The sequence below is a fragment of the Colias eurytheme genome, chromosome 25 (genome assembly GCF_061535395.1).
Source record: "Colias eurytheme isolate Ceu_HAF_F1 chromosome 25, ilColEury1 Martin Lab GWU primary, whole genome shotgun sequence".
Taxonomy (NCBI): domain Eukaryota; kingdom Metazoa; phylum Arthropoda; class Insecta; order Lepidoptera; family Pieridae; genus Colias; species Colias eurytheme.
This window is the reverse complement of record NC_143004.1, coordinates 3955560-3967798: the sequence shown is the minus strand read 5'-3', so window position 1 is coordinate 3967798 and position 12239 is coordinate 3955560. Positions and strand designations below refer to the sequence as shown.

Sequence of the window (12239 nt, the reverse complement as noted above, 5' to 3'; positions counted from 1 at the left end):
ATGAATCTATTTAAATAATTTTTCCAAAATAAATATGAAACCTTTTTTACCAAGACATGGTTTAGAAAAATCTGAGAGCCGCTGTGAATATAATTTATAGGTAAACCAATTACCCTAATATGTTAAAATATCATATCAATATTTTAAACAAGTAATAAAGAAGAACTACATATCCCAAAATACATAAAATAACACAATATGCATGATCAAATCAACCAATAAAAACTTATTATTCTAATTTTTAATTAACTAGACAAAAAGGTATTGGTATTCAAATCTACACGTGTTCTATAACCACCTGAAACATCAAAACACTGTTAGACAATAAACCAATTATAAAAGCCAGTTTTGTCATGACATTTTCCTGTTTCACAAACTTTAATACTCATAAATATTCAACACGGAATCTATTTGGGGTATCTCCACGGACGAATATTAAAAAAGATTACAAGATGGCTCCCTTGCGATAAAAGGCTTAGAAAAGATATTATGAATTATCTTTTGAGATGATACAGGCGTGGTGCTCATAGGAATAATAGGCGTAGCTATATTATGTTATACATCTGCTTCAGATATCGATTTTCTTTATACTTTTATATGTAGCGTCCAATGCATTTAATATTTCATAGATTTATTATCGTACGTTAACTGCAAATTTCAAAAAGACGACAACAATAAGATGTTTTGTAAAAATACATGTAGATAATTTAATCGTCAAACGTAGAAATTACCGTATTTCATCGGCAACAAAACAAGCAAGTTAAATCTTTTTACACTAACGTTTAAAGGTAATCCATACTAATATTATAAATGCGAAAGTAACTCTGTCTGTCTGTCTGTTACTCAATCACGCCTTAACTACTGAACCAATTTGCAAGAAATTTGGTATAGAGATATTTTGATACTCGAGAAAGGACATAGGATAGGTTTTATCCCGGAAATCCTACGGGAACGGGTTTTTCTTTGAAAACGCGGGCGAAGCCGCGGGCAGAAAGCTAGTATGTTATATATGTATAGCCTTACATAAATAAAGCAGATTAACACTAAGCTTCCCTTTAATAATTCAATACATTTATGTGTCTAGAGTCTAGACCGTCGTCAGCACTCGTATTTCTCTAAACATTTACTTATTTATTCAAAAAGAAACGCGTGAATTTTAGTTTAACATACCTAATACAAAATGGAGATTTTCACTTTCATTGTAAATGTTCATTGAGGGAGTGAGACTTGGATCTTGAACATGAAAAATCGTTTTATATTTCTCAAGAATAATCTTTGAATTATAAACAGTGTTGGTACTAGCGTAGTTGAATATTTTTCTTTGTATACCCAGACCCCAGTATTATGTGAATGTGTTTGTATATTGTATTAGTTTTGGATTTAATAATTTCCTTCTTGGACAATGGTTAAGTCTTCTTAACTTCTCGATTCGAAGACCAATTAAACGCTTTGACTATATACGTATGATCGACCAGGAACATCTTTCTGTCTGTGTATATTTTTATGTACAAACTGCCTCATACGCCACAAAACTACTTGACCAACTTCAAGAATCTGTCACACAAACAACAAAGCCTTTCTTTATTTCTACCAAAAAATAATCAATAATAATTGGTATAAAATAACAAAATATCCTCAAAATTAGTACTAGATTAGCTGAGTTAATTAATTGTTGAAAATAAATTAGTATAAAACAAATCTATCTCAATTTGAGGGTTGGATTTTGTCTAGCGTCGCCTTTTCAGCCACAAATCGAATCTACAACACGAAAATTATCCTCAAGTTAATTTACTTATTAAGTAATTAACGAAATAGTATATACATATATATAATATATATATATATATATATATATATATATATATATATATATATATATTTCAAATGTACCCAAAAATACATGCGTCAGTAGATAATAATTAAAACCTTAGAGGTTATTCTATGAAGCATTTATATTTACCTATAGGTAAAAGTGTAAGTTAAAAAAATATTCAAATTGGCATAAGTAAATAATAATGTAGAAAGTACATTTTCGGTTGTGTCTTACGATAAATTGTCACATTTTTTGTAAAATTATTAATTCAATTAACTACCTATATCGCTCTTTTAAACCAAAACTGTCAAAACCCGAAAAAATATGACAAGCGAAAGGCATGTAAGGTCACTTTATTTATAGGCTGTAAAATTGTCGCTTATTTTTATTTCATCCTCACAAAGCAACTTGTCAACCCCTTTGTGCTTTTAACCTGCAAAGCTTACATACAGAATGTTGTTTGACAAGTGACAGGACGTTCTAATTTTAGCCAGCAGTAGCTGTGCCCCGCGGTTCTACCCGCTCCTGTTGGTCTTAGCGTGGTGATATAGCCTTCTTTAATTATAGGGTTATCTAACAGCGAAAGAATTTTTCAAATCAGACCAGTAGTTCCCGAGATTAGCGCGTTCAAACAAACAAACTTTTCAGCTTTATAGTATTAGTAGGTATAGATGAATAGATTGCGAATATCTTCGTTTATGTTTTCCCGATTTTCGTAGTTCATTTAAAGCGGTTAAATAATGTTGTGGTAATAGAATTTGTTTCTTTATAAAGCGTCTGTGTTAATCTCTCTCAATGTTACTATTTGTATATTGGCTTTATGAAGTAGTCAGCTTTACGCTTTCATTAAACATAAATACTAAGTATAACCGAGCTTAGTGCTTTTTAAGTTTTAGTCGGTTTATAAATGTAAAATTATTCCGTAGAAATTAACAAGATACAAATATAATAAATTATTTCTTAAATTACTTAAAATACACCCACAATTTCTTATATAATTGTATAAAATAGCTGTAGATGTAGTTAAATTAAGACACAATTTTATAATCTAGATTAATAAGCTTAAATTTACTTCTTTCAAATGGGGGACTGGTTAACTATAATATTACTTATTTAGTAATTACTACATACTCATTTTTAATAAATTCTATTGGAGACAGTACCTACTCATTTATTATTATGTCAATAGATAAATTGTTCGATTTTGTGTCGATATATATGATAAGACAACAAAAGCCACAAAATATTAAATGTATAAAGTAATGAATGTTTTATAAATGGAATTAGGGACGGTAAAAGTAAAGGAAAATCACCTTAATGTTCACCTTTCAATGTGTATTTTTGTCAGACTAAGGTGTCAGAATTATTTTATGTAGCCCATGAACAATATCGACCTTTAACTTTTTCGTATCTTTCTAGAAAAATGTCGAAACATCTACAAAATAAATTAGGTTGTTTTGGACTGGTTCTTGTTAAGGCAAATAAATTTAAAATTATTAACTATGAAGGAGGAGATTTTCTGCTGTAAGAAATGTACAAGAAATACTGATTATTTAATATTTTCTAGATAATTACAAGTTTTAAAAAAGTGGGTTAATTGCTGGTGCCGAAAAAACGTTCATAACCTTTAATTGAAAATATTCTCATTATTTTTTGTTTTTATAACTTGTTTATATCTTCGCAAGGGTTTACGAGAATAAAAGTATCTGTATTATTTATGAATTTAACGAGCTTTTCTTTCAATAGAGTTTTTAATGAAAACTTTCTTCAAAATACTCTAGGCTTTTTTTACTTGGATTTAGGACTTAAAACCGCGTGGCATATAGCGTGTACCAATTGATCTAAGGTAACAATAAATAATCAGACGTCTTTCATTGTATGAACCCGCGTGGCACAGCTAGTATAACAATAAATTATACTCTTTGATTCCTAGTAGGTATTGTCTCCACACAGTCCCCCAGACTGTCTGGCTGGCCGATGCTAACTCTTTTGTAAACTCCCTGAGTGAAAGGGGAGTGAATGTAAGGTATGCAGGTGTGGAAGTGAGTAGGGAAACCAACAAGGGGTGCGTACAGGGGTCCATAGGTGGACCGCTCCTGTGGAACCTCTTGTTGGATCCCCTGCTGTGGATGTTAGAGGAGATGAAAGTGTTCTGTCAGGCGTTTGCCGACGACATAGTGTTAGTGTTTGATGGAGATACGGGTTTAGAAATAGAGGTCAAGGCAAACCGCATATTAGGAATAATTGACGAATGGGGTGTCAGAAACAAGCTGAAATTCGCGCCACATAAGACATGTGCCCTGCTCTCGACGCGAAAACTAAAATATGACAAGCCACGACTTACAATGGGTAGTGTGGACATCCAGTATTTCGATAATATTAAAATACTGGGTCTTATTATTGACGGCGGCCTGACATTCAACGACCATGTTGGGAACGTTTGCAAGAAGGCAATCGCCCGCTACAAGCTATTAGCGAGAGCAGCCAGAGTAAGTTGGGGGCTTAACCCCCAAGTAGTTAAGACTATATATATCGCAGTTATAGAACCGACTATCTTGTATGCATCAGCAGCGTGGGCACCCACAGCGGAAAAGATGGGGGTCCAAAAGAGGCTTAACACCGTTCAACGGGGTTTTGCCTTGAAGATCTGCAGAGCATATCGGACTGTCTCCCTGAACTCTGCGATGCTGTTGGCTGGGATTCTCCCTCTTGATCTCAGGATACTCGAAGCTTCGAGGCTTTATGAGATCGGGAGGGGTGTGTCGCACCCGGCGGTGTTGAGGGACAGGGAGGTGGAACGAATGGCACCCGCGATTGAGGACCCACATCCGGCAGAGCAGGTAGAGCTGGGGTTCGGCTTGGTAGATGAGGACACCTATGCCGACGTGGTTGACAGCCACGTCCACAGGGTCTATACGGACGGCAGCAAGATTGAGGGTCGCGTCGGAGCCGCCCTTTCCGTATGGAAAGGTGAGGCCGAGACAAAGGCCGTTAAACTTGCGTTGCCACCGTATTGTACCGTCTATCAGGCCGAGCTCCTAGCGCTCAAAAGAGCAGTAGACATAGCCTGCAAGAGCGGAGCGGCAAAGGTCGGTGTCTTCAGCGACTCCAGATCGGCGCTCCAGGCGGTTACCCTGAGTTCCCGTCATCCCCTGGCTGTGCAAACACGGGCGGCCCTCCGAAACGCTGCATTGCAGAGGCGGGAGGTCTCCCTGTTTTGGATTAAGGCGCACGCGGGGCTTAAGGGGAACGAACGGGCAGACGAGTTAGCCAAGGAGGCCGCTCTGGGGTTGAGGAGGAAACCGGATTACGATCTGTGTCCTGTTTCATTCGTCAAGCGTATTTTGAGACAGGATACGATCAGCGAATGGGATAGGAGATACGATGTAGGAGGAACGGCCGGAGTCACGAAGCTCTTTTTCCCAAGCGCTGCTGCTGCATACAAGGTAGTCGGGAAAATAAACATCACACACCACACCACACAAGTACTGACTGGTCACGGCGGATTCGCCTTCTACTTGAACAGATTCAAGCTGAAGGATAATCCGTCGTGTCTATGTCAGCCTGGAGTTGAGGAGACGGTTCCTCACCTGTTACTCGAGTGCCCAATTTTTGCAAGCAATAGATATGCTATTGAACAAAAATTGGGCATGGCGATGACGGGTGAGAATCTGCCTTCTGCCCTGGGGGACAAGTGTAGGGATGCGTTCCTACAATATTGTAGAAATATTGTAGTCGTAGTCAACCAAAGGAATAGTGTGTGATATTAGTTAGCTCTTTACTGTGATATAGGATTAAGTTGAATGTTTTTGTGCCGTGTTTTTACCGAATTTTTATAATAATTTTAATTTTACAGTATTTTTAGCAATTATTGTATAATATTTTAGTCATTTTATATTTTAGTATTTTTTTTTATTGTATTTTAATATTATCCATCCAAAAAAAATAAATAAAAAGCAAAAAATGTCTCTGGACTATAATCCAGAGGTGGCGCGAACACCCTGTGATGACGGGTGCCTTTTTAAAAAAAAAAAAAAAAAAAAAAACTCTTTTGTAAATAATCTTCTTTTTGCTTGCACTGGTCTGGCGAAGTTAAACGTGGTAAGTTTTATTTTAACACGTTAATAGTTAATACATTTATTTTCCCGCTTCTTGGTATATTGTTTTCCTTTATATTTCACTTAAGTCATTGCCTTGTGAGTAATTCACAAGGCAATGCACAATTTTACAGTTTTCTTGCATGTTTCATTTTGTTGTTGTGTTTAATGTTTTAATTAGAATTTATATTGAGTGATTAAGCATGGTACAGATTATAGAGAACATTTATATATCCCGTATTCAAAAGATAAATTAAGCCCTATTTTAACATTTTAATTTTTAGTGTTAGTTACGTACCTATTTAATATGTACTATTATCATACCCGTACAGGTGGCTCACCTGCCCCTTTGCTTGATATAACATCATATTTAAATCTTATCATAAAACACTTTGATATTATTTATTAAAATTATCATATTAATAAACGTTACGATATGTTACGATCAAAATCAAAGCGAACACGTCCATTCTACCCAAAAAATAACGCTTCAACAAAAGAGGTTTTACAACACGAAGAAAAATAATACTTTCGCTCCATTAGGGCTTTTAAAAATATTCCCGAAACCGTGAAAGGTAACATTGGTATCAAAATGCCTTTCTTGTTCGACAAAGCGAAAAGAATGTAACGTACTTGGAAATCATTCATCATTGTAATGATACCCGGAGGGAGGTACGAAACCCGGCTAACAAAGGCTCCCCGGGTATGCCAAGCCAAGGTTGTAAGGCTGAGTAATATATACATACACGCACTTATTAGATTAAGACAAAATATAATGCTAACATGCTGACAGATGCTATAGGATAAAGAAAAACTTTGCTTTAATGTGTTTTGTCAACCCTGACTTCAATGCTATAGGATAAGGAAATATTTTGCTTGTGTTTTGTCAACCCTGAAGGGACTTTAATTATTAATGTTGTAAAAAAAGAACACTTAAAGGTGAGTCCACATTTGCATCAAGTAATCGCATCAGGCGTATTGTATCGAGTATGCGTATCCTAAATGTGGACGATCATTATGCAACCATTTTAACAAACATGCGTCGCGAGATATGATTGGCGAAAATGATCAAGTGTGGACCCACCTTAAAGTAGGTATAACGTACGTATGGCTGACTACGTATGTAAATATTTACGTTAAATTTTATGAATAACACACCTAGAACTTCTACTACGCTCGTAACTAAATATAGTGTAAAGATTAAAGATTAAATTTATTTATTTATTTTCTCATCACAAATTCACAATCAACACATACATTGTTAAGTGTATGATCACTCATCCTCGTTAGATACGCGGTTATCAACTATAGTAACATACACATGCCTTTCATTACAATAGAAGTAGTGCCGTAATTCCAGTTAATGTAGATATTTATGAAACACATTAACAAACTTTATATGTTCCATAATAATCCGTCCACTTCGCTCTTATGAAGCTATATTTTCAATCCCTAAATAATCCACTAACTGAATAATTTATAACACAATTCATTGTAAAATTCATAAAATATTTTTCCATCTATATCCTTTAAAAGACTAGTGAAATACGAATTGATCTTTGAATTTTAATAAAAATATTTCTCCAAACAAGCAAAAGAAAGCTGAAAATAATTGTCCCTTTTTTCGTTTGATAAAACCGTCTTTATTTACAAATAAAACAAAGGGCTTTGAACATTATTTATGCCATGGTTGTTTTGTCTACGCGTATTGTTTTATCATACAGATAAAATGGTCGAGAAAGCTTATGTTAAAATAGAAATAGGCATAAAACCTCTGTAGATAATACCTATGTTTCAAAAAGCATTAATGCTCGTGCCAAGTTTGATGAATCGTTAACTTTCAATATGACAGGTGAAGAATTGAAAGCCTTATTCTTTCTGTTATCTGTAGACAGTTGCGTAATGTTACAGTAGATGGACTAGTTTTTATAAGTTTATTTTTATGTTTAACGTATACAAACAAAGATTTATAACTTTTATGTTCATACAACTGCCCTGCGGTTTTACCCGCAGTGCTCCACTTCTGTTGGTTTTAGCGTGATGATATATACCCTACAACCTTCCTCGATAAATGGGCTATCTAACACCGAAAGAATTTTTCAAATCGGACCAGTAGTTCCTGTGATTAGCGCGTTCAAACAAACAAACAAACTCTTCAGCTTTATAATATTAAAGTATAGATTGCTATTTGCTACTTTACATTCTACATGGTAAGAATGAAATGTTTTTTATCAAAAGTCGCATCAATTGAGTTCGTTCTATATAGAAGCAAGTGTCACGATGATATTCAGTTTTCATAGAAATAATTTTAACTAGACAGGGTCTCAGAGAATATCAAATCTAAGTTACCTACTTTAAGTGTTTAGTTTCTTGTAAGAAAATAATACAGCTAAGAATTCTAACCTTCTTCTTAGTTTCAGTACCATTTTCTATGAGTATACGAGTACAACTCACTTTTATTAAAATTATCAATTTTGTTGGAGGTGGATTCAAGTCAGCTAGGTCCAATTAGTCTTCGGAATGAGATTTAATCTTAATCGAGTTTAGACTCTATTATGTGCTATTCGATAATCGGTATTGGAAGCTAAAACTATTGTCTTCTGAAATACGTACATAATTTGATGGGGATTTAGTTCCTTTGTAGCAGTTTCCATTGTACTATGGGCCCTAGAAGACTATTATATCAAATAGTATTGTTGTATAACCTTTAATTAAGCGAAAGATATCATTGGCTATTGTTTCTTAAAGTTAGACAGATTATTATTGAATCCATAATCACACAAACATGCCTAGTTACTTACTATCAAAATGTACTATACAGAAATAAATCAATTTATTTTAGCGTAGGTAATATATAAAATAGTTGATAAATTTTAAAGGATAAAAAAAATCGCGATATGGGATCCGAACCCGCGTCTTTTTACCTGCCGAAAAAAAGAATTGAATCCCGTTTAATTTGTAGGTATCATTTATAGCGTTCAAATATGCTATAAAGCTAAATATTAAAATTAGTAATAATATTTATAGTTAAAAAATAAAATTAGAGTATTTGGCAAGCTTTTAACTCTTAATATTAAATAGGTAACTGTTTGTTCGGGTGGAATATAGCAACTCAATTTTCAAGCAAATATCTTCAACCGATTAAGCTGAAATTTTGTATACACGTTTATACAGGTCACCTGTGACGTCATTCTAAAACTAGATTGTTCGAAATATTATATTTAATCAAAATTATTCACTAGGAACTCGCATATAATAAAATTTATCCAAACCAATGAATGGTTCCATTTCTTCCTTATTTAATAAACGTAACATATATTTTATCTGTGACGTTAAATATCAAAGCAAAGATATTTGCTCTTTTTATTTCAATACGGAATATTAATCTACTGAAAATCTCACCAATTGCAGTGGTTTAAACAAAATTTCTTCTTTTCTTAACGTAGCACAGATACAAAATGCAGGAATATTTACTGGGAATACAGGAGGATTTGTGTCAGGGCCACACATAGATAAGACGTATTCCATATATTTAGTTATAAGCAAATGTATTGGATGCTCCGCATTTCGCTTCAGGGCTTTCAAAGTAAATGCTCTCGATAGCTTCACGTCAAAATATGTTACCGCTTAACAGTGTACAGGCGAATTTTATTGGAATAACATTGCTCAACTCAACATGTAATATGTCTTCTTTTGTGAATAAAAGAAAGGCGTGTATTTCAAAGGCTCAAAGTTTCTTGTTTTGGGTGTTTTTTTTTTAACGTCAACACATGTAACAATGCATACGAAGAGTCTATATTATGAATAAAACACAAACCTATTTGAAGTTGTATATACAGTAATAAACATAATAATGAGTAGAAACATTTCTTTCTTTCTTTGCATTGGGCATTCTAAAAAAATTTCTCCTATCCTATCAATTTTAACCAGATTTGTGAGGATGGGTAGATGCTATTATTAATTATTCACGCAATAACATCATATCTTTACGAAATTTAGTATGGATATAGATTAAAGATTACTTTTATCTTGAGGCTTGAGTTCCACGCGTTTTAAGTCGGTGCTCCATACAAATGAATTCGAATTTCCAATCACGTCCGTATAGATTCATGGTACGTTTAGTAGATCGAAATATATTAAAGTCTATAGATTTGATAGTTCATACCATCTATGCATCTATATAGAATTGACCACATCAAAAGACTATGTACAAGCGATACTCGGTTACCTAATTAACATCTTGCCCCTTAGGCTAGTGAAATTCAACCAGCCATAAGTAGGGGCATCCGAGCAAATAGTAACTTGGTTTCCTGTTAAATGTTACAATGTATATTTCATGTTTATGGCTTGCTTATTATAGCCGTTATAGGTGAAGAATAGTTTATATTTTAGCCTACGATCATTAATAAGAACATCTTTGCAATGGTTGGCGGAAAATAATTGTGCAATCGAAGCTAGGAGGGAAAAATGAAGAAAAAATCACATTAAAATTACCTTGTGCCTTATTTGTATGTGAATTGACGATAAAAAAATATGTGCATCGTAGCTTGTTAAGAATTGAAGGATGCAAAAATAAGAATGAAACCACTTCTATAATCTCGTTGTTGAGATAGGCTTGTGCCGATATGATTCTTAGCTATGCCTGGTTGAAATAGAAGCAGGTGTCTTGAAAATATTCAGCCTTATATTCAATTAGATGAAAAATCTCAGTCACTATTGTTGTTAAGAATTGAATACTAGTGTGAAATATATACATAAGTCAACGAGTACCTATGTGTGTTTGTCGAATTGAATAACTCCTTATAATAAACGCAGATTGCAGTAATTATAATTTTTCTTAAGAAGTAAAATTAGAATTCTTACCGTTCAAATAAATTTAAAATCTACCCAAAACCATGAACGATTCTTTACATTATAGCCAAAACGCAATTCGAAGCCATATATTCTTGTAGGTATAAAATGTAATTACCCTAAGACTAAACTGAAATAGCTTCCAATTTATTTTTAAAGCCCATTTAAGGTTTATAGCAAATACAAGGAAAGCAATATTTTTGTTGCAAGGGTTACTTTTACTGCTTTTGTTAAGAATTTTTTGATCACCACTTTATTATATACGTAAAGTAAGCAAGGAAAGTAGTCGTTCAATAGGTAGGTATACGTTTATCATTAATTCAATCTACATTATTATATCGAAGGAATATGTGTGTAGAAATTAAGTAAAAGACTGAAACATGCGTGAATGTTTTATTGAGTTAGTAACATTCTAAAATCTACTACAATGCTAACATCACAAATATCAATGCTAACTACTGTGCTACAATCACAATAAAAAACCGGCCAAGTGCGAGTCGGGCTCGCGCACAAAGGGTTCCGTAGCAGCAAATATAATAAATTACAGTTAAATCAACCTATCTCAAAAACTATAAGAGATACTTTGATCAAACCAAAAATCGTTGAAAGAGTTAATTAGCATGCATCACCTCTATTTTTTTTAGAATTTTATACCCCGTAGTTATAAAAATAGAGGGGGGGGGACATACTTTTTACGACTTTGAGAGCTGATATCTCAAAAACCGTTCACTTTAAGAAAAATGTTTTTTAGAAAACTTTATATCATTTTAAAAGACCTTTCCATTGATACCCCACACGGGTATGTACATCGAAAAAAAAAATTTCATCCCTCAGTTACATGTATGGGGGGCCCCACCCCCAATTCTTTTTTTTACTATTTAGTGTCATATTTTTGTAGCGGTTCATACAACACATATTCCCATCAAATTTCATCACTGTAGTACTTATAGTTTCCGAGTAAATCGGCTGTGACAGACGGACAGACGGACAGACGGACAGACGGACATGACGAAACTATAAGGGTTCCGTTTTTGCCATTTTGGCTACGGAACCCTAAAAAGCACTCATAATCATGAATCCTTTAGTGGAAAACTCTTCATTCTATGGTTGTGAATGCTGTTTCAAAGATGTGGGATTGTGAACCGTGAAATCCATCTGATGAACCTGAAAAAATTAAAAATTAAAAAGTTTGATGTTACCAACACTGAAATTTTTTCTATTTATAGTCTTTCAGCGGTATAACTTTTGCATTAAAACTAACGATTGTTATTTTCTTTGAAGAAGACGCGCGCAATGAAACTTTATGAAGTAATCAATATAATTACATTAAATAGACGAAAATGTATATCAAAATGTCAGAAAGGACATGTATTAAATTAATTATAACCATATAATATTTCGACGATGCTCTGTAAAATTTCGGACGACACTTACAAAATTGAATTTCGTATTTAACAGCGCGTTAATTTATTTATAAC

The 12239-nt window shown here is 33.8% G+C and overlaps 2 protein-coding genes across 3 annotated transcripts in view; both read left to right on the top strand.

The window, feature by feature from the left end:
• Positions 1-12239, top strand: part of LOC149897548 (uncharacterized) — a 53547-nt gene that overhangs the window by 20730 nt on the left and 20578 nt on the right. Inside the window, exon 5 of one of the 2 annotated variants that reach the window (XM_090116110.1) lies at positions 5906-5914. The exons of the other annotated variant lie outside the window; for it this stretch is intronic. Within the exon in view, the coding sequence (XP_089972236.1) occupies positions 5906-5914 (9 nt within the window). The remainder of the gene's footprint in view (positions 1-5905; positions 5915-12239) is intronic. 2 annotated transcript variants of the gene reach the window in all.
• LOC149897549 (uncharacterized) lies at positions 3830-5810 on the top strand. The gene has a single exon (XM_090116111.1). The coding sequence runs from the start codon at positions 3943-3945 to the stop codon at positions 5575-5577; it is 1635 nt and encodes a 544-aa protein (XP_089972237.1). The 5' UTR covers positions 3830-3942; the 3' UTR covers positions 5578-5810.